This window comes from Lutjanus erythropterus, chromosome 10 (assembly GCF_056507025.1).
Source record: "Lutjanus erythropterus isolate fLutEry1 chromosome 10, fLutEry1.hap2, whole genome shotgun sequence".
Taxonomy (NCBI): Eukaryota; Metazoa; Chordata; class Actinopteri; order Lutjaniformes; family Lutjanidae; genus Lutjanus; species Lutjanus erythropterus.
In genome coordinates this window covers 19,897,570-19,925,417 of record NC_139326.1, presented here as the reverse complement: position 1 = coordinate 19,925,417, position 27,848 = coordinate 19,897,570, and the positions used below count along the sequence as shown (strand labels likewise).

The window sequence follows — 27,848 nt, the reverse complement described above, 5'->3', positions numbered from 1 at the left end:
AGTATAATCTAATCAGGATGACATGAATGCATGAACCAGTGCTTCTGAGCTCTTAGCAGATAAAAATGACCTGATTTTATGGATTTTTTTCAGGGATTCTAACCTACAACTTGGCCCTGTGACCTGTCCTCCACTGATACTTACAGCACTGAGTGACAGAGAGAGCGTCTGCAAGATGTCCAACATGGTCTTTAATACACGACCGCTCCAGAGCAAGTGGGGGAATCTGGTGGAGGCAAAACACATGAAAAGCAGGATTAATACTGTATATAACATGATGGGGAAAAAATGTACATCATTAACACTCACGTCTCTGCCAAACCGGAGAGGTATTTGTCTGCCACTCTGCGGATTCTCTTGTGTGTGTGGTTAAAGTTCACCAGCAAGAACTGGGCGTGTCGCTCCAGTTCCTCCTCGTGCTCCTTGGTCTTGGGCTAAAAACATGAGGAATATATAATGATTGTTTTTCACTGATACTGAAGAATGAAACATACAACAAACAAGACGTACAAGCCGGTTTGAGAAGCCATGCTACTCACCTTTTCAGCCATCATCTGGAGGAAGACATCAAATACCTTATCACCAACGCAAATAATACACTGCATCATGCCTGTGAAGAAAAAAACACAGAGAATCTGAGAAAATGTATCACACAACACGAGGAGCAGAGTGGCCAGAGGTGTGACAGCCGTGAAGCCCTCACCAGATTTGTCTTTCTGGATGGCTTTGTCTTCAAAGTATCGAAACATGACCTGGAACCTGTCAGCATCATTGGAGCGCAGCATCCTGAGAGAGAGAGAGAGAGAGAGAGAGAGAGAGAGAGAGAGAGATCACAAATCTTCATGATCTGACCTCACAATATACAAAAAATGAATAATACATAAGTAATGGATGTAATGGGGCTGACCTCATGTATTCTAGTCTGTAGACTGAGAGCAGGTACGTGGACATGGCAAAGTCTAGCTTATTAATGAGGGCAGATCCGTCAGGAGGTGGGTCGAGGAGGTTGCTGATGGTCGCCCGCAGCTCGCTCAATTCAGCCTGGATGAAAGAAATGGGCAAGTTAAAAGATGATCCCTGTTTCTGTTTTCAAAAGTATTTTAACTACCTGCAAGACAAAAGTTGTGAACATTGTACCGGCGTGACTGTATCGTTTTTCAGGGCAGAGTTGTATTGCAGTTCGGAGCGAAGAGGTTCCCCACTGGGAAAGGTGAGGAGAGGAGACTTGGTGGCGATCTCACACACACCCTCATACCACTCCTCTGGCCAAAGCCCTGAAAGAACAAAATATATCTAGAAATTCAGGTCCACACAGGTCATAGCTCGCTGTCAAAACCTCAAAATTAAGCAGAAGGAGTTTGTGATTTGGGAAAGCTGTTGGCTACTAAAACAAAATGAGGGAGTGTACCTTTAAATATCAGCTGCCACTCATTTTATGTGCTATAGTGAAGAAATGCAGAACCTTCTGCTATACATCTAAAATCAGTTCATCCCTCGCTTACCTGATCCCTCCACAGCAAAGCCCATGACCACCGAGTACAACCAAAAATCCCTGAACAGCTTCTGGAGTCGGGGTTTGGCCTCTTTGATTGGCGGAAGCCGTCTGGTCAACTGAGTTTAAAAAAACAGACACAGAAAAAGGGTGAAAAATGTAGAGCGATTCATGTTGCATTATTTATCATGTTCTGTTAAAAGTCCAGTCAAGTCACCAAAATCTGAAGATGTAGCATGGCTTGAATAATGAGTTCAGCACTAAACTGAGCAATTAATGAAGGAAAATGAACAAAAGTTCTTTGAAAATATCCTTCTAAAAGTCTTCATAAAGGCATATCTGCTGAAATCACACACAAAAAAATCAAAATTTATTTGAAAATTTTCATCAGGTTCTTCATTACTCAAGTAAAAAAAGAATCCCTTTTTCTATCAGAGTGCAACAGGACAAGTTTTTGAAAAGATGAAAAGGTGGAATGTGCACATTACACATCCAAGACCAACATTTGTTTAATGTGAATTTCCGTCTTCTGTTTTTTCATTATTTTTTACCCCCTTTCTTTTTGTAAAGTGATTTGATTTGTGTTTAGTGAGTTTGGATTTCTATTTTGTATTTTATCTTTTTATTTACTTTGTTAGGCTTTACGTACTTGGTGTTATCTATTTGTTTATTTATTTTTAAGATTATTTGGGGGGATTTTTGCCTTTATTTGATAGGGACAGCTGAAGAGCAGACAGGAAAGGGGTATAGAGAGGGAAGGGTAATGGTAAAATGCAAATTCCTTCAAATACAAATAGCTAAAATATTTTCTGGTTAACCTAAACAGTGAATAAAATAAAGTCATACAAATCATATAACCAACAACTGCAAAATACCTCAAATCAAACTACCAGACCTTTTATAGTTAATTAATATTAACTATTCTTAACAGATAAGCTGAATTGTGAAGAGTTAAAGATTTTAGTCAGTCACAGCACATTCTGGTCTGTTTGATCTGGTCTATTTGTTCAGGAGGAGCTCAAATCAAAGTTCAGTTTTGTTACAATTCTTTGCTCTGAGTACCACAAACAGAAGCAACACAGCACTTCACATCAGCCCACAGTGAAGGTAAGACATTGTACAGACTGACACCACAATTGAAGGAAATTTATATAAAGTCGTTTAAATTTTCTAGCCAGTGGGGACTTGATTTTAGTCCTACTGGTTTATTAAAAATGTAGTTTAATCAAATTTGCTAAATGTTGATCATATCATTAACTAGGCCATTCTAAATGTCTATTCCCTCTTCCTCAGCCTTCAGGATGTGGGTCATCACCGTCATCTCTGTGGCCTGTCTGCTGGTCAGTCCTTCCCTGGCTGGGATCAAAGAACTCGACTCTCACTTCACTGACCGTCAACCGGACCCCCGAGGCTTCGAAGGGGAAGTAGTGGATATAGAGGCCATCCCCTTGGAGTTCCACAAAGAAAACACTGTCACCAACGACTTAGTTTTTGATGGCTTTGAGGATGAAGATTATATTGATTTTGATAAGATCCTGGCTGCGGGCAGTGATGACTACATGTGAGTATTGATTGTTGTTGCTTATGCTTGATTATATAAAAAATAACGTTGAGAAGTAAAGGTGTAATGAAGTTAAAGAAATGACTTGCATTTGATAGGCCTAACAGAGGCAACCTTTATCATTAAAGGGTAACTTCGGTACTTTTCAGCCTGGACCTTATTTTCACATTTTTGTAAATCTAAGTGATAAATATGGACAACATTTTTGAGAATTGGTCCAGTGTTGAGTGAGAGCCCTTCAGCTGGCATCAGCAGAAATAAACTACAATGTAATCCGTACGGGCAACTGCACACCGTCAAAGTGAGTCCACTAAAAGTGATTGTTTTGCCACTAACAGGCTCAGGTTGTTACAATGAGAGTCTGACAACATTATGGAAGGTATTACTAGAGAAAGAGACCTTTTTTTATAGAGTAGGATATGTTTTGTTTAACCAAAAACAGCTGTTTTATTGCTCTCACCAAACTCACCATACTTCATTTACAGAAATGGTAATTTTATCATTGTCACCGTCTCTTTATTCAAGCTCAACAGTAACAAAATAAAACTTTAAAAAAGGTCTCCAACAATCACCAACTCTGGTTAATTCTAGGGATTAGATGTGAAAATATTTGGAAAGCAGTGCTAGGGAAGTTCAACATCACAGAGACAGTGGGGTGAAACAGCGTAAACAGCCAGAATATTTTCACATATAATGCCATGAATAAAGGGTTTATTTTGACCAAACCAGAGTTGAAAATTGATGGAACAGCGGAAAAACTAAGATGTTTCTAGTGTGTTTTATTTTGTTCCTGTTAAGTTTAACACAAGAGGATGATGATAATAAAATAACCATTTCTCTAAATGGAGTCCGGTTAGTTTGGAAAGAGCAATGAAACAGCTGTTTCTAATTAAACAAAACAAATCTTTCTCATTTAAAAAGCTCTATCTCTGTAGTGATCCTTCCCATAATGTTGTCAGATGCTTCTGATAACAATCTGAGCCTGACAGTGCCAAAAACAAGCACCTTTAGTGGGCTTTGATGGTGCACAGTTGCCCATTAGGTTTACATTGTAGCTCAGTTTTCTCCCTCAATACTGAACCAGTGTCAAAAACTGTGGTCCAGGGTCCACGTTGAAAAATACCAAAGTTATTTGTGACAACTTAGTTCCAAAGTTTTACACTTGGTGAGATTTTCCCTGTTAATTACTTGGAATATGTATATGTATAAAGGTTTATACAAACATTGCATGTATAAATGTTAAAAAAAAAATCAGTTATTTATTAAGCAGTTACTGTATAATGCCATGTGCTTTGAGTAATTCTACTTTTGACGGTCTGGTTGTGTTTCATATTTTTCAGTGAAGGGGATGAGATAGATGAGATTGCCACACCAGCTCCAGACATCGACATCTTCGCTGAACCCTCCGACCCAAAAATTCGCCGTGCAAGACTCCTGCGGCTGTTCCATGGTCGGTCTCGTCTTCAGCGCATCAACATTGTTAACGCCCGTTTTGGTTTTAACCTCTATCGCAGTCTTCGTAATGATGTCAACCAGAGTGACAACATCCTGCTGGCACCTGCTGGTATCTCCATCGCTATGGGGATGATGTCTTTAGGGGCAGGACCTGAAACCCACGATCAGATCTACGGAGCTATGGGATTCGCCGAGTTTGTCAACGCGAGCCATCACTATGACAACACGACAGTGCACAAGCTGTTCAGGAAGCTGACGCACAGGCTCTTCAGGAGGAACTTTGGGTACACACTGCGCTCTGTAAATGATGTCTACGTGAAGAAAGAAGTCTCAGTGAAAGATGCTTTCCGTGCAGAGACGAAGGCGTTTTATTTTGCAGAGCCACAGTCGGTGGACTTCAGGGACCCTGCCTTTCTGGGCAAGGCCAACCGCCGCATCCTAAAGCTGACCAAAGGGCTGATCAGGGAACCGCTCAAGAGTGTCGACCCAAATATGGTGCTGATGCTGCTCAATTACCTGTATTTCAAAGGTGAGTGAAAACAGGGACACACTGTCCTCCACCTACTTTCAAATGATGTGTATGATGTCAATGTTGCAAAAATTACAGCCCACATCTACTTTGTTTGGTTATTCGAACCACAAGATAAACATGTGACTCTTGGGTCTCATTTGCTTGTATAAACAGGTACATGGGAACAGAAATTCCCCAAAGAAATGACTCACTATCGCAACTTCAGAGTTAATGAAAAGACAAATGTACGTGTGCCAATGATGACCAACAAGGGGAACTATCTCGCTGCTGCCGACCACGAGCTAGACTGTGACATCCTACAGGTGGGTTGTCTCACACTTTTTAGAATTTTTATCTGTGTGTCTGAAGAGCAGCAAACCTTTTCAGTAAAAACATCCTCACAAACACGCACACATGTAGACCCATAAACAAATCAATTGGGCTGCATAATAATCATGCAAACTTTCTTATTTTCAGCTCCCGTACACAGGAAACATCAGCATGCTCATTGCCTTGCCGAGGAAGATCACTGGCATGAGGACCTTGGAGCAGGAGATCTCTCCCACTGTTGTCAACAAGTGGCTCAAAAACATGACAAACAGGTCAGCAGCACTCAAAACTAATGAAGAGCTGAGAAAGAACGCTGTAAATAACAATAAGCTTTAACTTTTTCATTGGGAGCTCTTTTAGAGATCAATTAACCATGGTTGCAAAAAGTTACTGTGGCCACTAAATATTTCATGCAGGTGGCTCATGGTGGCATATATTAGCCCCAGTCCCTTGAGTTAATGGCTTGAAATGCTGAAAATGTTTAGACCTAGTGTAGTTTTAAAGCTATACGATAAGGAAACTTTTATGCCTCCCTTCAGGACTCGAGAGGTGGTGTTACCTCGGTTTAAACTGGAGCAGAACTACGACTTAATTGCAAATCTGAAGGAGATGGGCCTCACTGACTTGTTCCAGGAGACTGGAGATTTCTCTGGAATGACCTCTGAGAAAGTTGTCATGAACTGGGTGAGTACAATTAAATCAGTCGTGATTTTACTAAGAAATAACCAAACTGATACTAAAGGCAAACATTAAAAAACAAAAACAAAGGTCTGTTGGTCATTCAGTCATCTGGACATCTTATCAACTGCAATCGATAATCCTGTATTTCAAAATAATGGCAGCCTTCTAATCTCCCTCCCCAGCTGAAGCACCAGGGAACCATCACTGTGAACGAAGAGGGGACAGAGGCTGCTGCTCTGACCCAGGTGGGCTTTATGCCCCTCTCCTCTCAGATTCGCTTCACTGTGGACCATCCCTTCCTTTTCCTCATCTACGAACACCGCACAGACTGCCTTGTGTTCATGGGTCGGGTGGTCAATCCTTCACAGAGCTAAACCTGATCAAAATAGCTAAATTGTTCCCTATAAAGTCCCTGTTTGGTTATAACTTTCAACTAAAACATTCCTGATTTAAATAACTAGCATGGTGCTACTTCAATTAGTCCAATATGTTCATCAAGTAATGAGTCTTTATGTGTATGTAGTCTCTTACTAAACATTTAAACTTCCCCTTCATATTTCTAAAAGGGGTGTGAGTCTGTCAGAGTGACTCAATGAATGCTCTGTTAATGTTTCATCTTATGCAATGATGCAAGTGGAGAAATGTGCTCAAAAATGTCCTTATATAACCGTCATTACCTAATGTTGTACTGTGATAACTGCAGAAAAGACTCTGAAAACATGAATACCACAAAACAGGGAAATAAATATATGACCAGTAGGCAAGAAATTCTGTGAAAAAAAGCTGAAAATAGTTACATTTTTAAAGGGAGACAAAGGGGTCATTTTAATTAATCTTTTTACTATTAATTAAACTTGTATAATTATATAATTATTAAGTACTACATAAAAAAAACATTAGGTTGTACGAATGTAACATGTGAACTGGTGACACAGATGTTTATTCTGCAGCTACCAGGGTAAATATTTGTTGATAGAGTTAAATGCTAACTAACCACCCTGATTCATCTGAAGCACTCAAATACTCATGTAGACCATTTAACTGTGCTCTTTCTTGGTAGTATTTTCACAAATCTTTGTCTTAAATGAATGTGAGCAGTTTCTAAAGCGGCAGTAGTTTGTGCAGACATCACACACTCACTCACCACAGCAATCACTGGAATGAGGACTCCGAGATTTCCAGCACTACTTGATGCCTACGGGAGATAAAGAGCCATCACCAATTTACCAACACTGCTGTTATCAATTTCCTGTTGTGTTAAGATGTTTGTGCAATTAAGCATATACCTTCAGCGCTGGTCCCTTGTCTGAGGCCCTCTCGCTGGCCCTCTTTCCCTCCAGGCCCAGTTGGACAAACAACTCTAAAAGGTTCACCATCAGTTCGTCCACCAGTTGCTCCCCCTGCAGGTTGGCTGCAATGTTGGCCAGAGCATTTATCACTGCCAGAGAGCAGTGCCTTGTGGGGGAGAAGACAGCATAGATGGGGGGAAAAGTTAAACAAACTTACACTCAGTGTTGAGAAATGTACACATGACCAAAAAGACACATTTACTATAGATATATACATATATGTCAACTTTTATTTATCCAATATAACAGAATACATAGAGGTAATACAAATCAGGGCAATGTGTATTACTATATATGACTGCTAACTTCTTAATAGTAGTGAACAAAGAACAATTATTATTATCGATTTCCCGACTACATTTCCTGCTACTGCAACAGTCCCCTGCTGCGACTGGTACTGGTCTGTGAACAGGGTAATGGTGCCTACAGACTGAGATTTCAGCTATCTTAAAAGTTTATTGCAAGCCACATTGTGCGACATGATCAAATAAACTTGGGTATGGCAACAAGTTTGATGCATGTAGACTGTACAGTGATCATACTGATTCGTAGGCTACAGTGCAAGTCAGTATACATGAAAACGTCATCACTGTGCGTCATCTATCCGCACCATTATAGTGGAATAAAATGAAACTAACCAAGACCTGAGCCCTTGCAATAGTCATATTGATGTGATTGGAAAATAATCCAAAGAAGAGAATGAGGAGCAGAATGTAGACCCAGTTGTGGCAAGGGAAAAGTGGCCAACTTGGGATGCCAGTTTTGCAAAGGGAGCTTCAGGTAATGTTAAGTATTTTTATCATACACAAACACATACTACATTTCTACTGACATAGTTCATAACAGCAGTCACACTGTGAGAATGTTATCCTAAATTTCTGATGGTCAGAATTTTGTCCCCGAGTATTTTTGGTCGCATCAACATAACAGAAGCCATCTTTGAACCTCTCTCAGTGTGACGTAGGACCACCATTTTGGAGCCATGATCAAATACATTTCTTTCACACTGGTCATGTTTCGACCGGGAAGGTCCAGAATCGCACAGTGTAAGCCCGGCTGAAGAGCAGATGCTGACCTGTAGCCGTGATCTCTGTAGTCTTTTGTAGCTGAGTAGACGACTGAACTGGCTTTCACACTGATCTGCTGGAACAGGTTCCACACCTCCTGATAGATGTATTGCTACAATGAACACGGACAAACAGGTTAAACTCAAGATAATTTTTGTATGTGATTGCTAGTTTTTCGTCTTGCTTACTACTCAAAACATTTAAAAATTCTCAGAATACAATGATTAGCGAGAACATGGAAAAATGTGCAAGATCTGTGTCAGGAACATGGAAGGCATGTTGTAAGCGAGCTGTATCTGCCGTATCATTTCAGATCCTTTGCCAGCCCTTAGTTAATTATAGTCTATCACACTCTGGGTATACTGTGCTGCCAGAAACACCCTATTATATTCCAATGGGGTGTGAACTAGAACACTGGAGCCTATTCTTTAAGCACATGATACTGAGCAAGTAAACAGCAGCCAGCAGTTAATTACAGAGTGTCAGCCCCTCTGGGTTAAGAAAAAGGGGTTACTGCTTTTATTTAAGCAACAGTGCTACAACATTTAGTCTTATGTAACACCATTTCCATCAAATGAATCAGCATACACTCTTTGCACATTTTGAACGACTCCCTGCTGGCTCTGTACTGCCCTAATATCCCTTTCAACCATAAATCTATCAAACACTGGCAAGAGAGGCAAAATGCTCTAAATGTGTATTCACGGCGTCCTTGAACTCACATTTCCTGTGATGACCATGCAGCCCAGCTGGTCGATGATGAGCACGTCCAGCTGTGACGGAGGCTGGCAGAACTTCTGTTGGAGGATTTGTAAGATGTGCTCCATGACTTTAGGAGTGTCTCTGAGAGCGACTGCAATGTGGCCCAGCGCTCGGATGGTGTGATCTGGGATGAGATGGGCGTCCCTGGCAGAAAGACAAGTTTTATTTTTAGAGAGCTATTCATCAGTGTCAGGGACTTGAAAGTATTCAAGGAGAATACAAAAAGCTCAATGTAACAACCGGGAACATTGCTCACTTGTCGTTCTCCTGTGAAATGTACAGACGGTTGGACAGACTGGCCAGAAAAGCCTCCACTATTACCTGGTCCATGGTCAGACCAGCTTTCAGACACCTGATATGAAATACACACAAATATGAACAATAAGAAAAAATACATTACGGATCACATTTTCTCATCACAGCTGTGCCAGGTGTTTGTGTCTGACCTGCATATGTTGTCGATGGAGATGTCTCTGAGCTGCTCATACATGGACGGCTGGTCTTTTCTGTTTGACAGGAGGTTGAAGGTGGACTGAGAGTGCTCATTGGTCACATTTATCCTAATTTCTCCTGTGCCTTCAAAGAAGAGCGATAACAGCACAAAGACAGAAACATCAACACAAAGATAATTAAAAAACAGCTTTGACAAATTAGCAGCAAATCTATGAAAAACAGATCATTTTGGAGGACAATACACAAAACACAGTAACCTGAATTACAACTGTCTGTATTTGTAGCAGCTCATCAGTGAACACACTGTTCAGATCAATAGTGGGTGAATGTGACAGTAACACTCTTATTGATGTTTATTTGTCAGTGCATCATGAGCCACAGCACCACTGTCCCATTCACTGTCAGCTCTGATCATTAGTGCTGTGTTTGGTTCCTGGTGGACATATCATAGATTTATTCTCATTTTTAGGAAAAATGTTGTTTTAAATGCTGACATATCAATTTTGATTGGTTACACATTACATTTCAAAATGTCAGCCATTGTATAACTAGCTTCCTGTGAGTTTTGCTCTGCCTTCAATCAGGAGTTACAGGTTTACCTCGGTTGAATTTTAGGAACTGGTGCTGCCATCAGTCAGGGTCCAGAATTGTGAACACCCTTTCTGTGAGGACTTACAGCAGCTTTCAAATCAAATTACCACCAAAGATACACCAATCCACTTTTGTTCACTTCCGATTCAATTCCCATACCTGACTCCTTGTTTCTTTTACGCGATACAAACATGCAGATGCTGAATTAAACTGATTGTAATGTATGATGCAGCACAAAGTCCACCAAGTTGCTATCTTGTTTCTCTGTCTGTCAAGAAAATATCTCCAAGCTGAGTTAGGCAACCACTACTTGCTCACTCAGTTGCAGACTGTCTCATGTTATGCTGCAGTGAGTTCATGGTCGAATATAAGCTCTATTGGTGTATCTAACTCACAGAATTCTGGGAGACAACAGATATAGGTACTACTGGCCACCTTTGAGTGTTTAATTACAAATTAATGAATTTGTGCCATGTGCTTAAATTAAAATTCATTAAAACGTCAGACTATGGAATCTTGAATTATGTCAGTATCAGCACCCAATACCGACACTGGATCGGATGAGTCCCACCTCTTATTAAAACCACATTTATTTGAAAAATACCCTCAACTACATATGTCTTATTAGGGGCCATAGTTTTTGTTTCAAAACAGTCATGGAGTCTCAGTCCAGTGGTGGATGTAAAGTAATAAGTGCATTAAAGTATAGCTTACCATGGAACTTGGGATGAAAATTAGCTTTAAGACAACTTTAGTACAATACATCAAATGGTAACATTTCTGTTTAATATTGTACATGGTTCCTTACAAATAAAATAAAGGAATAATAATAATTCCACAGCCCTGACTGCAAAGGCTCTATCACCTTTGTGTATCACTCTGGACCTTGGACCAACCAGGAAAGACGCATGTGAGGATCTCCGGGAGTGGGAAGAGACATAGGGCAATAAAAAATCAGATAAATAACCTTGAGGAAGGCCTCTCAGGGCTCTGTAAGTAATCAGTCAATCAATAAATTTCTGTACCTGTGCTGTACTGGCTGTGATACTTGTAGAGCTTTATAAGAACAGGGGAGGGAACCACCAGGAAATCCCTGAGAGAGGTTGTGGCAGAGTGAGCAACTACTGGAAACCTCTCACACAGACGACCCAGGCCCTGAAACAGAGACAATCAGAGAAAATTAAAAATTCATATCCACTAGATAATAGAAATTCATGACATGCAACAAAGGTCTGGGTCAGCTTCACAAGCCTAATGCCACTGAATGAGTAATAGTAACAGAGATTTTCTTGATAAAATCCCATGATGATCTACTGCTCTGTGTAACATGTCACTTCTATTCGAGCACATATTTAAGCATCCATTTTGTCTTGTTGTATTGTACCTGTAAGCAACAGATGAGCAGGGGCATATGAGCAATGATGACTTTACTGGAAGTTTTCGACTGCAGCTTCTCTGACAGTTTGGTGCACAAATTCTCAGCTCCTGTGAAAACAGGAAGGAAAAGTGATGCAACCGGAACAAATAAATACGGTCAATATCTTTCTCATTATGACATCCGAGCACGACGCTCCGCTCACGCTCTGCTACAATTGATTACCTTGCTCATCTTTGACGGCCCACACCATGAGGTCCACGCAGGCAGCGTTGGCTTGGCAACGAAGCTTGAGGGGGCTCTGTTCCCCCGGCAACCCCCCTGTATCATGAAGTACCCGCTGCAGCTCTGACTGGCTGCTGCTGAACTGTTCCAATACAAAGTCGTGCACTTCTCGTACAAACGCAGGCTGTAAAGCTGAGAAACATGAAGGGAGGATGAAAATTTGAGTCTATTTAATAGACTACAAAATACAATAATAATAGCAAGGCTGTTAGTGCATACAGTTTACCTTTCATGTAGTATAGTGTGTCTCTCAGCATTTTGAACACACATACATAGAGAGGGTCACTGAAGGTTTTGTAACAGAGGTGGATTCCAGGATTAGACTTAACAACAAAACAGAAGAGACAACAATAGAGATTATTTAAATGATAAAGCCATAAATTTTACTTAAATTTAACATTTACAATTTTTACAAACAGTGGGTCTAGGGTTACCTCTGTAACTTCCATCATAGTGGTGTCCAGAGTTTTTAAGAAAGAGTCGGAAACAAACTTCTTCACCTGCACAATAAGAATAAGCACAACTACTGGTTAAAATGCAATATGCTGTATGCTGTATACAAGATGGCAGAGAGCAGAGGCAGTTTCTTGGTAAATGATTAGTGAGCTAGTGTACCATGCCGAGGAGCTGTCGGAGCAGATCAACAGGCACCTCCACCTCGTTTTCTCCTGCTCCCAAGAAGAGAGGAGACACTGAGAAACTGGAGCTGACCGTAGAGAAATAGTAGTCAGGATCTACTGCACTGCTGTCTGGGAGGTATGCACCTGAAATGAAGGCGACCAGAGGACATTAAATATGTGACATGTTGGACAGTATAAGACTGATTACTTGAGGAGGAGCTATGAGTAGCATTTAAATGGCATAAAATAAAGACATTGGTTTGTTGTTGCATAATACTTCAGTCTACTGAGATTGCTGTCAATGGTGAACTTAATATCTGTCTTTATGATGGATTTCTTCTTGCATAACTGTTGATCAAGAAAATAAACTCTTTTTCATTCTGATACCAAAAGGAGGTGACGTGTGTTTTGTTATCAAAGTCGACTGAAGCTGAGCTGGAAATATCTTAATAAGATGTCACATAAGATCTAAGTTTGGCCACTAACAACAATCTGACTGCTCTGCTGACAATTTTAACAGCATGATTCTGAACCAATATAATATAAGGAGCAGGAAAATTGATGGACTATCTATACCATCTCACTATATTAAAAGTCTGATTTGTCAGGTAATAAACATTTGTAGTGGTTGACCAATAATGATCCATTAATAATAATTTAGGCATTCATTTTTATATGAGGTTGTCAAAAGCATCTATACTTCAGTACTTTTTCAATAACATACTTTTTATACTGAGAAATGATCTCAGTGTTCAGTGACCTTTTCTATACCAGCACTGTGTCCAGGTTGTTCACTAAAAAAAAAAAAATCCTATTATGTGCTAATCGCTTTTTTCTTTTTCCAGTGGTATCAAAAGAGTTACCAAGTATCGTTTTTTTATATTAGTATGGTAAAGTTTTTCTGATATGAAATTAGAAAATTAGACTAAAATAAGAGTTTCACTGACTAAATCTTGACTAAAACAAAAGACTAAAATATGACTTTATTCACTACAATTCTCAGTAAGTGATTCAGACTAAAACTACACGTAAAGTTCTTTTCAAAAATTAAAACTGCTGATAACCATTTTTAATAGCATTAGTCCACACTGACAGAAACAGCAGGAAAATTAATCACCAAAAACACTGTTTGCATTAGACAGGTGATAGCACTACTGTTTGTTCTAGTATACAAGAGATTTTAATTGTCACATAAAACACACACTGGCCTTTGCACCACAGTACTACCTTTATAATAATAAAACTGTGCCATAACTGACCATGTATGTAAAGACAAGACCAGTGCCAATTCAGACTGTAGAGAGAGATGACTTTAAGGCAATGGGTAATATATGGTACAAGAAAAAACAACCTATACTGGGTGCACTACTGTATTATTACAGTATGTGAGACATGCAAGTGCTCATATCATTTATTCAGACTACATACAAATACAGATAAGCAGCATGCAAGTACCTAGTTGTTACATAATGTTGGTGGCTGATGATGATAAGGTAGGATGAGTTGACAGAATCCAGGTTTAGACTGTCAACACACATATTTAATCAAAGCAGCTTGTGTTTCTTGAGTTTTACCTTCAAAGTAATGTGGACCGGGGGCTGTCGGAGAGCATGGTGAGTGGCCTCCAGGATCTGAGCAGACCTGTTAGAAAACACAGCACAGTCATCAAAAATTACTTTACTATATAGTAACTATATAGAAAGAGCACAATCTTTGTGCTGATGGTCTTTGATGATGTTTGCTTATGTAGGTCATAGAGAAACATCAGGATCAAAAAAATTAAAACCAATTAAAGACTATCTGTAGTATATATATATCACCAAGCATGTCAGGATATTATAACTGCAGCCACCTCTAATTGTCACGAATTGTCCAACCAGCTCTATCACAACATACACACACACCTGTGTGGAGGGATCCAGGTTGGTCCCAGTGCTTCTGCGCAGAGTGTCACTCTGGCACACTGTGAGCAGTGAGGATGGCAGGATAGAACGAAAGTCATTGAAGGACCTGCGCCGCACTCCCTCTGTCTCCTCTGTGATGCAGCGGGCCTGCGGCGAGTCTTTGGGGAACAACTTGGACAGCAGAGCTTCATCTGTGTTGCTGTAGCGGCCAAATGCTCGAGTCATGCCAAGCAGGCTGGGAACAACATACCTGCATAGGTAGACTAGAGGAAAGAGAGCATCTGTGAAGCTTTTTGAAGGACTGGTGTTGTGTACTTTGTTGCCTTTGTGTGTGCATGTGTGTGTATACCTTTGTCATGATTATCAGGTGTTTGGCACATATCTTGCAATGTCTGCATGACCTCCATTATAGTGTTCAAGATCTGAAAGACAAACAGTAGAAATAAGTCAGAAATACTTTACTGATCTCTAGCCAGAAATTAGTCATGTTACAGATGCTTTCATTCAAGTATAGAAAAATACATAAGCATTATAAGAAAACAGAAGTATGTAAACATATGTGCCTTATTCTTTAATGTGAAACAGCAATATGTACATATACATACAAAATAAACCTTGAAAACATCACAATTCAAGCATTTTCCAGGATTTTCAGCACCTGTGCAAACCCTGTGACACTGATATATTATCACCACTCTTTATGCTGACCTCTTGTCGGGAGTCTGGGTCCCTCTGAGACACATCTGACAGAAGAGTCACTAGACAGAAGCTGAAGTTTTCTGCAACCGGAAGATAATCTGAAGAGCAGAAAATGACAAAAGCACAAACCTACAGTGAAGTATGCGGCAAGAAAAACAATGACAAGCAGTTTAGGCCATCATAAAATCAAAAAGCAATCAAACAGTGGATACTGCACAACAGACAATAACCTAGTGAACCAGACAAACAAGACATTTTATGGATGGATATCAATACTATCACAAAATGTCTGATAGTATTGAAAATTAAAAAGAATGATGACAAATATTACTTAGTGCACTCTTACAGCAAGTCAATAGAGGCCATTGTGAAACAAACGAGGATAAGAGGATTATTCTCACCCTTTCCTTTCTTTCCTGAGTTCTCTTCGATCCATTGGACCCGTGGCAGCCCTCTCAATAGGCTCAGCAAGTAGGAAACAAGTATGTCTTTGTGCTGCCAGAGTAAAGCAAATTGTTACACACCACAAACAATTGCACTTGTTGGCACAGAGCAGCGTTTTTGTTTGCCTAATAACCACCACTGGTAAATCAAAAATATTAAGAGTTATTGTTATTTCTGACACAGGACCAAATCTAGGTGAAAGAAAATATATATTTTTTTATTTTAACACTGAAAAGTGAAGCTACCATCCCTACTTAATCAGATATTTGGGAAGGTTTCCACAGTGTCTCAGTGTGATGAGGTTAGAGGCTCATATGGCCGGTTACAAGTCTAATCACCAGCTTAATCAGATTATGAGAATAAGCTTATCATGGCGATATGTGTGGAGTCCTGTGAGAGGCTGGTATCAAAGCAGACTAATAACACTAATATAATAACATTAATTATTTCTAAATATATCATGCCACTGCATCCCTACATAACAAACTCTGTAAACTCAAATGCTGGGAACTTAAATCCACCCTTTTATCAATTAACTACTAGGACAGCTCAAGGATCTAATCCTTTAAGTGATGATGAAATGCACCCACTGTGTTAAAAAGGCTCAGCAGCTCGATTTTATACTGATCGCCACCCACCTGTAAGCCAGATTCCACCAGAAACACAGCCAGAGCAATAACTGCATCTCTGCGACGCACATCTAGAGTGAACACACCACGAACCTCCACTGGACACATACATTGTAGCTTCTGGACCTGAAAGAGAACAAAAGAGCCGTCTGTATGTAGATACTGCATTAGAAAACACATTTAGATTTAATTATAGCTCCAGTGTTGAATCAAAATACAGTTTTAAGCGTGACTGCATGTTACAATATTGAGTTTAGCTCTTTGCAAGAGTCATACCAGGAATAGAGCTGAGAGAGATATCAATTTTATATCAATATGACATGTGACTAGATATCATCTAGATTTTTTTATTGTGATTTGGCCCAAGTTTTGTCATTTCCTGGTTTTAAAGGCTGAATTATATTGACTGGTATAATTTTATGATCTCACCAGTCTGTTCTTGTATTTGCATTTAGCCACCTGGTAATTGTATCCACATTAATGATTATTATTAATCAAATATGTCATATTTTGTGAAAGCACCAATAGTCATCCCAACAGTATTATTGCAATATCAATATCAAGGTGTTTGGTCAAAAATAACCCTAACTTGTAATACCAGGAAACTGCACTACTGGTTTTGCACATACATTACATTTAGCCCCACTGATCTAGGGTTACATAATGTATATCCCCTAATTTAGATCTTTTGTTATTTGTACTAATTTTGTTCTATTTGTCTGTATTCTGTTTGTCTCTTATCTCTCTATTTCCCTAATGAAGGTAAACAAATTTGACTGTATGTTGCTGACGATGTCACAATATTTTGTATGGCAAGTATCACAACACAGATGCCAAATGTCAATCTTTCATTACAGAAATTATTAATATTGCAAATGTTAATTTGTTTTTTTGTTTTTTGTAATAGAATTATAATATCAATAGATTTCTTTCTGGTGAGGTCACGGTCAAAAGAATTGGTTGGTTTGTATAATGCTCAGTCTGCTTAACAATCCCAATTTTCTGCATGAAAAAGTATTTAAGTGAGATAAACAGACTTAAAACTTTCTATATTTGCACAAAACAGATTTGGACAGTTTCCCTTTAATGACATAATTTGCAGTTGAAAAAGTCTTATAAATTGTAATATATGCTATCACAATTCTCGGCACGTAGGCTATGGTGCAAGACATTATAGCTCAAAACTGATCATTCCCACCAAAAAAAATAAATAAATAAATAAACACTAAATGTTGCATAATCCATATGCTCTATAAAACATCAATACTCAGTAACAGTGTATTGATGGTTTCCTCGACATGTTCCTATATATTTTATTTGATTCCAACAAATCTAAATATTACTTTTCCTAACGCAGCTTTTTTTTCCAGTTTCATTGATCTTCACGTATTGACCAAAAGTATCCATTTATTTAGACCTACTGATCTCTGCAACAGGTAACAGTGTATGACAGAAGACACTGTGAACCGTCTCTATCGTCTCTTCACCGTGTAAACCTGTTTGACTGCAGTGCCGATCAAGCCTGACCACTCTGTCTGTCTGTGTGATGCAGTAACAGGCACCACAGAAGAAGCAGCGACGCCACTTTACTGTGCACTGCTCTCCTCTTCTATCACAGGAGAGGAAAACACTGTGGAGAAGACTCGACTTCAGTGTTTTATAACTGCAGACCCGTACACACCTGTCAATGTTAGCCTGGCTGTCAAGTCACAGATCAAAATACTGACTGTGCGGAAGCGGAGCTACACCCTGTACAACCCTGTTGCTGTTAGCGCTCACTAACGAAGCTAATTAACACAACATCATCTTACGGAGACCACACAGTTTTCTTCTTCCTCACCTTTTCGACCGGAGCGGGACGGTGGGCAGCTAAAGAGCGGGCCAGCGACAGGACTGTGTTGAAATAAAACCCTCTCGTACCACCTCCCATTACAGACATGTTTACCTCCACATCAAACGAGCTCAATTCAGCAAGCGGAGGAAACAAGCACGCAGCGGCAGCTGGCGCTGGCAAAGCCGCAGTACGGCAGCCCGGCAGGGACAATCCCAACGAGCGTTTGCAGTTACATTATTGGCGTTGTATTTGACCATACAGATACTATTGTAACTTGACTACATAAAACATGACACTCTTACACCTCGTGACATATTTTATGTTTCTTTAGCGGCCTCTGTTTTTTAAAAAAATATATATCTTTATTGAACACTCCATCACTCACAGCATGTGACAGTACACAATAAAAGTGTGGAAACCTTGACGCATCATAATAAAAAACAACTGGGGCCGATATTATTATTATTATTTATTTTTTATTTATTTATTATTAATAATATATAAAAAATATATATTTTTATATAATAATATAATCATAAATAGAGAAACAAAAACTCAAACATAATTAATAAAATATATAATAACTTAACATGAGAAGTGGGCAATAAAATCAAATTTCTTTAAAAAAAATGTTGTATCATATGAATGCATTTCTTGTTTATCCTTTGAATAGTTAAATTAAATCCTCAAAACTTACTGCAAAAGTAATTTCATATATTTATTTATATATGTATATGATTATTTGTATAATTGTGACTTTTATATATATATACTCTATTAAAAAGGAAGGTTGGTTACAATTTTCAGAACTTTACTGCTTCTCAGAGGGGACGTAAGGCCGCGTGCGTTTTTGTGCGCAGGAGTATCCGTTGAGAGAACGCGCAGTGACGTTACTTAACGTGACAGGAAGTGCTCCGTTGCTAACAGTCAGCTGATACAGCAACAACAACGTCTACAGCTTCGACGGTCAAAGGTTTGTCTGTTAAATTGGTCGTAACTTCGACTTTTACGGGTTTGATCTGCATATTATCTTTTCCACCAGAAGAAAACGTCAATATTGGCAATACCGTTTTGTCTTTATGGGTGTGACTGGCATCTTCGTTAGCGCTTGACTAACTAGCCAACACCCCTGAGCTATTAGCTTGAACATTTAAAACACAGTCATTGTACAGAACTATTATGTAAGCTATATTGCTTTATGTTAATATTATCCAGTAATTGTTTTAGCAGATAATTAGTATGAAAGGTTTTGACCAACTCTTTCCAGTGTTAAAAACTTTTTTTTATTCTGCGAAGGTGTAGCAGTTGGATGATGCTAACAAGCTAACAATTAATTTTTCTCTAAGTTTCGATACCACCTGTCAAATGAACACGAGATCATGTCAGTTGATCATGATATCGTATATAAAAAGTTTATTATAGTGATACAACGAAGTATTATTTTTTAAATTGATGTACTGCATGTATTCTATATCTGTTCATTGAGTAGGCACGTGAAATGTGACAGATAGATAAGAATAATGCAATAATTTAAAAAGCAGCAGTGCAGTGATATTCTTGTCACCAGGATTTCTACAGATAGTTGTCACTGTATGTGATCGTGGATATGGTCAAATGTCAGGTGACTGAAATGTAAAAACAGTGCAAGAATAACAATTACTATGAAACATATAAAACAAACTACAGATTTAAGATAAATATGTTAACAAGTACAAATGCAGACTGTGGATACAGCTAACATAACCAGTAACAATAATGCAAGCTACCAGAGCCCAGAAATATAGTACATGGTCAAATTTCTTATCTGATTACTTTTTTAGAAAGGACAGAAAAGAATGTCTTGATATTTGCAAAGCTGTAATTGGAACATAAGTATCAGTAGATTTTTAAAGATAACTGATTGACAAAACTAAAATCTGTTATTTAACCTATTATTTAATCTTCTGTTAGCCAACTAATAGGCACAGGTAATTTGTTCCAACAAGATTCTGTTCCCATTTCAAAATTTGTCCAAATACCTGTCCAGCTGTTTATAGAAAAAAAACTCTGTTGAGCGTGAAAGTTTGTTCTTGACATAGTACTTCTTGAACTAGTAGCCTGACAATGTTGAAGATCATGTGATACAGTTGAAAGCCCTGAAAAACCTACCACTTTGAGTTAAAATTATTTTATCAAAATGCTGTGTGTCTGCTCCACAGATGGCCTACCCTAAATCCCACAACCCATTTGCAGATGATGACGATGAGGAAGATTTTAAACCTAAAAGTAGGGGGTTTGATGACGATGACATTGACAGTGGGCTGAGTGAAGCAGAGAGGAGGCAGAGGTACCTCCAGCAGGAAGTGATGCGTACAGCTCAGTCTGCTGTGGACAGCAGTCACCGTTCTCTTGGCCTCATTTATGAATCAGAGAAGATGGGTGTGGAAACTGCAGAGGTATGTCAAACTATTAACCCTGGCAAACAAAGGCTTTCCTTGTCACTGAGAGGCGGACAGCAAAAAAACCCTGCAGTTTTCTCATTCTCCTCTCTCACTCTCTTCCTGTTTTTGTCTCTGTAGGAGCTGATGCGACAGGGTGAGGTTCTAAAGAGAACAGATAAGATGTTGGACAACATGGATCAGGACCTCAAAACCAGCCAGAGGCACATTACCAGTATCAAGAGTGTGTGGGGTGGGCTTGTCAATTACTTCAAAGGGAAGCCAGAGACAAAGCCGCCACCTGAGCAGCCAAAAGCCTACCAGGCCAGCGACAAGTAAGATTCACTGTCGTTTAGTTAGTTAGTTAGTTATTTTATTGACTTAATTATCTCAATGTAAATGTGGAAAATAATGTTACATGATTAAAGAAAAGTATTCAGTGCAAACAATATTCCAATACAATACATCAATGTAATAAATGTAACCAACAACATGATCAGTTTGTAATATTTTCAAGCACGTAGCAACATAAATAATCTTATCTGCATGTACAAGCACTTAACAAAAATAAGTTCAGTTATTAGTAAGCCAAATTTTACTGATGTCTCTTGTGTCTAACACTATAATAGTACACCTCTATCATTCTGTAGGCCAATGCCTCATGTGTACAGCATTAGCAGATATTTCAGAGTGTATATTCCTTTATTATGTTGGTATGTTTCTTTGGTTGTGTTCCCTGGTTTGATGAAGTAGAAAAAGTTTGATGAAGAGTAAGTTACTGTACAACCAGACAGACACTGTTAGATATGTTTAATCCATGATCCATTACCTCATCACTTTTATGTATATGAGATTTCTGGAGCCAAGTTGAAGATTATTTTTTACAACAAAGCCATTACAATGATGACTCAGTATTAGTGTTTGAGTAACGCTACTATAAAATTTGTGCTTTTGCCATTTCCAGCCTCTTGTCATTGACTGTCCTTCACTAAACAGTTGACCAATGCTTATCTGACTCTCTCAGATTACAGAACGCCTTGTCCAGCAGCAGAGACTATGAAGATAAGTACCAGGCCAGCCACCCCAATCTAAGAAAGCTGGATACAGGAGGTAAGGGTTTGTACAATAACTTTAGCATGACATAACCATTCCTCAAACTGGCTGCCACCTTTTCTCATTTCTGTGTTCCAGGATTTGGAGCTGCTGCATCACTGGATGGAAGCTCATCGAGACAGAATGGATACCCACAGAACAGTCACCTCAGGCAGGCGCACCAGACCCTCGACAATAATTTAGGTAATTTAGTCCTCTTGCATTTCTTCTTAATTATAATATACAGATTTATGTAATGCAGTCTCAAAAAAGGCATAAGGGGTTTACATTAAAGTTTTGGTAATAAATCCATGATAATTCTGTGAATTCTGTTAGATATTGACATTTTAGAAGCTGAGATCAGATAATTTCTTTTATTCAATGCATTTTTTATTTATTTAAAAAAAATAAGTAGTATCAAATAAGCTGCCAATGGATGTAATCATTTAATAATCAAGTAATTGTTTCAACACTACATTTTTTGCAAAATTCTGTGTAAAAAAAATAAATAAATAATTCATTACAATTTACCTTGCAGTCCAAAAGTATACCCAGAAGATATACATTGGGAAATCTTAAATAGCAGTGTACTATATATTCTGTGTTAGTTGTATAATGTTATGTGTTACAACAGCCACAGCCTTTTAGTATTGTCTGCCAATCCACAGTGAAATTTTGGCACATTTCATTTGGATGTCCAGTTAGAGTTGCTGGTAATTGTAGTCATTTGAAGCAATAAATTCTCAGTTCTGCTATATTGACCAATAAAACTGAGTTCTCTCTGCTCACAGAGTCATGCCAGCAGTGCCTACATATTCATGTCATTTTCACTTTGACTAATGTCATGTGTTCTTGGCGAATTACCAGATGAGATGTGTGATGGCTTGAGCAGACTGAAGAGCCTTGGACTTGGTCTCCAGTCTGAGATTGATGCCCAGGACGACTCCATTGATTCTCTGCTGAATAGAGTGGACAAGATGGATGTCAAGATCCACAACACAAACCAACAGATTAAAAACCTTAAATAAAACAAACACTTGGACTCACCTTACAGAGACAAAAGATGGCAACAGCTCATCCTCTTACTTGGCTCTCCATGCTGGCCTCTGTGTTCTTTGATTTTGTTCAGTTTTTTATGGATGGGTACACATAACTCAAGCAGATATGCAAGTGAACGTATTTTTATCCATGTTATTTTTATCTTGAATGACTGAAACGTCATCTCCCATTTATTTTCGTTTCAGTTTTCCCATAAATGTAGAAATTACCCCTGCCACTTCACTGCTTTGTTAATTTGTGTGCTTTGAAGGGAAGACTATATTCATTGTGTGTATTATATGTAAAAGACTGTCTTTGTCCTGGTATAAGCTGTTCATTCTCAACATCAAGCTCCACTACATTTCTGTCTGAATGTAGTCTGTTTAATTTGCATTGGTTTGGATGATTAGGGTAGGTTAGATCAGCTTTTCTTGATCACCAAAGATGGGCAAATGGCTGCTAGTGTAGTGCTCATTGTGCAGACAAAACAGATGCAAATTCCTTAATAATTCATTAAGTAGACAGGAAAACACAGTATGTAAAACTGGAATGTTTTATTTGTATGTGCTAACTAATTCTTGGACCTGCCTTCATGTATATACCAAAACACGCTGGATGTCTGCTCAAGTCACTCTTGCCTTACAGGTCATTTGTATGTACAGTAGACTAGCTCTTGGTTTTGTGCCATGATTCTGTCTCCACTGATACTTTTCACCGTCAGATGCTTCACTTTGCTTGTTGTTCATGTTCCTCAGTGCTTTCCCTAGCTTTATATAAATTGTTTTTATTGAGAAATGTTGTATGGGATGCTGCAGAATATGATTGAGTGAATCATTGTACAGCATACATAATGTGAACAAGTTAGCTGTGAATATAAAAACTCTAAACTCAAGGTATTTGCCCTTTGCTATAGTCTTATATGTGCCCTTGACACATTTATGAGTATAAGAACCACTTTAAAGTTTTTTTTTTAGGAATTAAAACACAAGGTTATTCTAATAAACCAGTCAGAAACAGAAAAACTGATGAGGATCTATGGTCACAAGGCTTAATTCTAGCCATGTGTATCATGTATTCTAATTAAAATCACATACCCAATAAAAACATTTGTACGAGGAGTCTCAGTTGTTCTCTCTGTTTAAGTGGTGCAGGAAGTCAAAAGCTCCACAAGGGGACGCCACATTTCTAGAGTGGAATTTGCAAAAGATGCCACTGTTTATCAATCACAGGATTGAGGATATTACAACATTATCTTTTTTATTTTTTATTCATTGTGATATAGAACATGGTGATATTTTTAGATGAAAGTAGACTAGGTGCAGTTTTACAATCCAAGTACATTTATTACTGTTAAAAATAACTTGCATAAAATTCTGCACTCTTCAAGTGAAAGTAAGGATCAAAACAGACCAAAGTAAATGTAGTTTCAACCTACTGTTACTTTAATTACTATACACTTAAAATATTCTCTCTCATAATGATGCACAGTCTTTAAAAATAACGATCTCTTCCTTGTCAATATGAATATCATGGGATGTTGGTGTGTGTGTTTACTACACTAGCTCTGTTGTATACCAGCTGCGTTGCTGCGTGTAGCTGAGGTCCTCATGTCGAGGCGTCCATTCATTATCATTCCTCTGTGTTGGACCAGCTGCTCCTACACAGGCCCTAATTAGGATGACTTGCTAATTACAGTACACACATCCCAAAAACACATACTGTATATACACAACACTGGGGCCACATAGAGGGGAAAATGGGGGTACGGACCATACCCAGGGCCCCAAGCTGGAGGAGGCTCCTGCATGTCTGAACTAGAAGGGATTTTAGTGAGCTCTCAAGCATGTGTTTGTAGATATATTTCTATATTTATTTGACAGAAGGCTTGCTTGCATCACGCAGAATCACAAACAATCCTTTCATAATAGACAGAGCAAGTGTTGTGTTATTTGCAACAAAACTAAAAGTGTCCAACAGCATATTTCATGGAGATATGAGTGCACTACTCGATCAGTGAACCAATGCAATGGCTTGTGTTTGAGATGTGGATTGCTGGACACAGATGGTAATGGTGGTGAAGGGGTGCAGAGGGTAGATAATTCCATGCTGCCCTGGAACACATGAAAATGTGACTCCTCCTATATACACAACAAGAAGCATGTAAACAAACAGAGTGCCAGGTAACTGCAGCATCATTTACTCACTTCAGTTGACAAAACAATTCAGTGATACGAATAAACTGTTCTCACCTTTTATGAGCGGTTGCTATTTTTGTTTGGGTTGAGGAAAGGAGATGCACCTATAGACCGTTTTAGTGCCGACATTATGATTACATCACAGTGTTACTAGCTGGAGGCAAAACTGAGGAAAAGCTGCAGGCCAGCATGAATCACCTCAGAGTAGCAGACCACATAACCAAGTGAAAATGTCTTGTCTGTTTTGCTGGGTGCCAGAATCGAAGGAGTAACGGCTCCAAACTGAGATTGAATCACAAACTACAACTGAAAAACAGTTTAACTTCACAATTCAGTACTGCACAGGTCTCTCTTTCCATGTTGTATAATGCACGTAGAAGAAAAACTCCCTTTTTCCTTTACACAGACTTAAATGTTAACTTTTTCAAGAAGCACTCATGATATCTGGAGAGTGAGTGACCATTAGGGCTGGGTATCGATTTTCAATACTGCACTGTAAATACTAGCATCAAGTCTAATTACAAATACTGAGTTCACCTAACTCAGTTTTTATCAACTTGTTATTAACACTCATTTTAAATAACTTACTTGTACTTTGAGGTCGAAAAAGCTGCCAAACTCAGTATACTTGAGTTGGGTTCACTTAAACAAACCAAGTACTTAGATGTTATGTTTTTTTCAGTGGTGAAATGTAACTAAGTACAAGTATCCCACAAATTAGAGGCACTTTACATAAGTGAGAATGAAAAATGCTTCTAAAACAAATTGTTTCAAACCATCCAGTTATTTAAAGTAAAAAAACAGACTCATCTGGACTTTATGTAAATTCCTCACCTTTTGGCAAACTCACCATTCTACCATTCACAACTAACAAATTCTTCAATTCAAGTCTAAGTATTGTGGACTCAAAATAAAAATTTTTGAAGCAAAAAGTTTGCATATTTTTTTTAAGTACACCCAACTTATTAGATTTTACAGTGTGGTACTTGAACTGATACTTTGGCATCAATACTGGTTTCTGAACAATGTGTTTTGATACCAAATTAATTTTAACAAAAATAACCCAATCACCAGCATTATTACATCCTGGTACAAGCATGGTGCATGCTCAGTTGCTCACAGACGTTGGTGAGATTTTCTCCTTAGATATAGAGATTTGGTATCAAATGGCAACACTTTTTTTGATACTTGATTGTATTGAAGAAATGTTGTCGGTGCCATAGAGGTTTCCGTGTTTGATACCCAGCCCCAGTGACTGTATATGTTCGGACTCATACTTTCTTCAGCCATTGTTAAGAAACAAACCAAAAAAAACATGCTAGCTAGTGTTTGCTAACGTGTTTTGGGAAGTGCTTTTCCTGTCATAATGTTTACTAACAGAAAACAGCTCTATTTGGTGGGAATGTCTTTTTCTAGCTGCAGGATGGAAATATTTTACCTGCCTTTTTGAGTCAAATGTAATTGTGTAAATATAATGTGAGTCTGTGATCTTTGCAAACTAGGTGATAAATGTACAGCTGAAGCGACCTCAGGTGGAGGTGGCACCAACACCACCATTAAACGGAAGTCACCCCTGGGTTCTTTCCCTTCACGCCATCCGTGGGGGCCGGGAGGGCTTTGAACAGCTGTCTTGTCAAAAGCAAACAGTGGTCGTGCTGTGACAAAGGCCGTCGGTGCTGGAATGCCCCCCTTTTCAGCGGGCATAATCCCAGAACACACTGCTGTCGGAGCCCATCAGGCACTGGGCCAGAGATGGGCCTTCCTGCCCTTTGGAAAGCGGGTTAGCAGCAGAGGCAGGGCAGCCAGGGGGGCAAAGCCTGCTTCAGAGGGGATGGACTGTCAGGCTGACAGCACTCTATTGCCACTGTTGTAGTAAGAGAAAATAAAGAGTTGTGCTGACGGAGGGGAGTTTGGTAGGGTGGTGGCTGATGAGAGGGAGGGAGGGAGGCAGGGAGGAGTGCAGAGAAAAGGGAGGGGGGTGGCTGGAGAGATTAATGGAGGAGGTAAAGTTCAAGTGCCTCTGATATGAAACACATGAAAGTGGCCAAGAGTATGAATCTCTCTCAAAGGAGTAATGTGGGAAGAGTTGATTTGTTAGGTCTTTGGTCATCACACAAAGGACAAGTCTTTACATTTTTTCAGACAATGTGCTGTTTATTTGTAAATAGAAAGAGTGCCTTAAAATTTTTTAGCAACTTAAAGCTGAAATAGGTGACATATAATGTTTACACCCTAAAATCCACCCAAAATTGTGCTTTACCTCACCTTTCCTCTTCTCATTACCATCCTGCTTACACCCCTGCTTGTGGTGAAAGGCTATACACTACAGTAAATAACCTGACTAATACTGGAAGAGGTCGCCCAGTAGAGCAGAGATCTCTGCCAGGCAACCTGAAATACCAGAGTATTAGGATGTAACCCCTTTGTAATCACCAACATTTCGATTAGTAACTGTAATTTAATGACACATATATTCTTACTAACTGTAACAGATTTCAAATCCATTCATTTTGTAACGTCTTTACATATAACTAGTTACTTTCCAGCACTGCCTGTGTGAAAATATGTCATAGTTAGCATATGAATTCTTGACTTGTGGCCAAAAATGTATTTTGCTAGGTCACGGAGACCTTTTACCACCAAAATCTAATCAGTTCATCCTTATTTATTTATTTATTTAAAAAGGATACCCATTAGCTAGTGCCCTCGACACCAGCTAATCTTCCTGGGGTCCAAGAGTCCAAGAGTTCAAGAGTCCAAGAGGACATTTGTACCAAATTTCAAGAAACTCCCTTCAAGCGTTCCTGAGATATTGTGTTACGAGAGCGTGATGGATATGAAGTCACAGTGAGCTTTGACTTTTGACCACAAAAAACTGAATGACTTCTTTCTTGGGAACAAGTGGATATTTGCACAAAGTTTTAAGAAATTCCCTCAAGGCTTTCTCGAGATATCACGTTCAAAAGAATGGGATGACCCCAAAACATAATGCCTCTGGCCACAGTGTTCACCAGTGTGGAGCCATAAAAAAAAGGTTTTCAAGGTTTTTCAAATAATGTGGATC

General features: G+C 38.9%; 3 protein-coding genes across 3 annotated transcripts in view; 2 read left to right on the top strand and 1 right to left on the bottom strand.

Moving 5' to 3' along the window:
* Positions 1–18,297, bottom strand: part of pi4kab (phosphatidylinositol 4-kinase, catalytic, alpha b) — a 33,746-nt gene extending 15,449 nt beyond the window's left edge. The window contains exons 1-26 of the mRNA XM_084728588.1: positions 18,049–18,297; positions 16,218–16,334; positions 15,537–15,630; positions 15,145–15,233; positions 14,786–14,858; positions 14,437–14,699; positions 14,107–14,173; positions 12,528–12,676; positions 12,347–12,412; positions 12,139–12,235; positions 11,853–12,044; positions 11,637–11,737; positions 11,278–11,407; positions 9,655–9,784; positions 9,465–9,560; positions 9,169–9,352; positions 8,455–8,558; positions 7,317–7,485; positions 7,175–7,225; positions 1,503–1,611; positions 1,138–1,274; positions 908–1,041; positions 704–786; positions 540–610; positions 310–434; positions 145–226 (exon numbers count right to left, since the gene is read on the bottom strand). Coding sequence (XP_084584714.1) covers positions 145–226; positions 310–434; positions 540–610; positions 704–786; positions 908–1,041; positions 1,138–1,274; positions 1,503–1,611; positions 7,175–7,225; positions 7,317–7,485; positions 8,455–8,558; positions 9,169–9,352; positions 9,465–9,560; positions 9,655–9,784; positions 11,278–11,407; positions 11,637–11,737; positions 11,853–12,044; positions 12,139–12,235; positions 12,347–12,412; positions 12,528–12,676; positions 14,107–14,173; positions 14,437–14,699; positions 14,786–14,858; positions 15,145–15,233; positions 15,537–15,630; positions 16,218–16,334; positions 18,049–18,147 — 3,012 coding nt within the window. The 5' untranslated portion in view covers positions 18,148–18,297. The remainder of the gene's footprint in view (positions 1–144; positions 227–309; positions 435–539; positions 611–703; positions 787–907; positions 1,042–1,137; positions 1,275–1,502; positions 1,612–7,174; positions 7,226–7,316; positions 7,486–8,454; positions 8,559–9,168; positions 9,353–9,464; positions 9,561–9,654; positions 9,785–11,277; positions 11,408–11,636; positions 11,738–11,852; positions 12,045–12,138; positions 12,236–12,346; positions 12,413–12,527; positions 12,677–14,106; positions 14,174–14,436; positions 14,700–14,785; positions 14,859–15,144; positions 15,234–15,536; positions 15,631–16,217; positions 16,335–18,048) is intronic.
* serpind1 (serpin peptidase inhibitor, clade D (heparin cofactor), member 1) lies at positions 2,460–6,490 on the top strand. Its single transcript, XM_084728556.1, has 7 exons — positions 2,460–2,599; positions 2,786–3,053; positions 4,394–5,037; positions 5,194–5,342; positions 5,497–5,621; positions 5,889–6,033; positions 6,213–6,490. Exons 2-7 carry the CDS (start codon positions 2,794–2,796, stop codon positions 6,402–6,404), a joined length of 1,515 nt encoding a protein of 504 aa, XP_084584682.1. The 5' UTR covers positions 2,460–2,599; positions 2,786–2,793; the 3' UTR covers positions 6,405–6,490.
* A 584-nt stretch (positions 18,298–18,881) lies between the features above and the next one.
* On the top strand, positions 18,882–22,948 carry snap29 (synaptosome associated protein 29). Its single transcript, XM_084728581.1, has 6 exons — positions 18,882–19,015; positions 20,241–20,477; positions 20,601–20,794; positions 21,484–21,569; positions 21,651–21,755; positions 22,419–22,948. Exons 2-6 carry the CDS (start codon positions 20,241–20,243, stop codon positions 22,577–22,579), a joined length of 783 nt encoding a protein of 260 aa, XP_084584707.1. The 5' UTR covers positions 18,882–19,015; the 3' UTR covers positions 22,580–22,948.
* The last annotated feature ends 4,900 nt before the right edge of the window (positions 22,949–27,848 follow it).

Bases quoted from the DNA above. Each gene is read 5' to 3' on its own strand.
- serpind1 (XM_084728556.1), top strand. From the start codon at position 2,794: ATGTGGGTCATCACCGTCATCTCTGTGGCCTGTCTGCTGGTCAGTCCT. The intron at 5,343-5,496 runs GTGGGTTGTCTC...TCTTATTTTCAG, and splicing joins TAGACTGTGACATCCTACAG to CTCCCGTACACAGGAAACAT. The intron at 6,034-6,212 runs GTGAGTACAATT...CTCCCTCCCCAG, and splicing joins AGAAAGTTGTCATGAACTGG to CTGAAGCACCAGGGAACCAT.
- snap29 (XM_084728581.1), top strand. From the start codon at position 20,241: ATGGCCTACCCTAAATCCCACAACCCATTTGCAGATGATGACGATGAG. The intron at 21,570-21,650 runs GTAAGGGTTTGT...TCTGTGTTCCAG, and splicing joins AAGAAAGCTGGATACAGGAG to GATTTGGAGCTGCTGCATCA. The intron at 21,756-22,418 runs GTAATTTAGTCC...GCGAATTACCAG, and splicing joins GACCCTCGACAATAATTTAG to ATGAGATGTGTGATGGCTTG.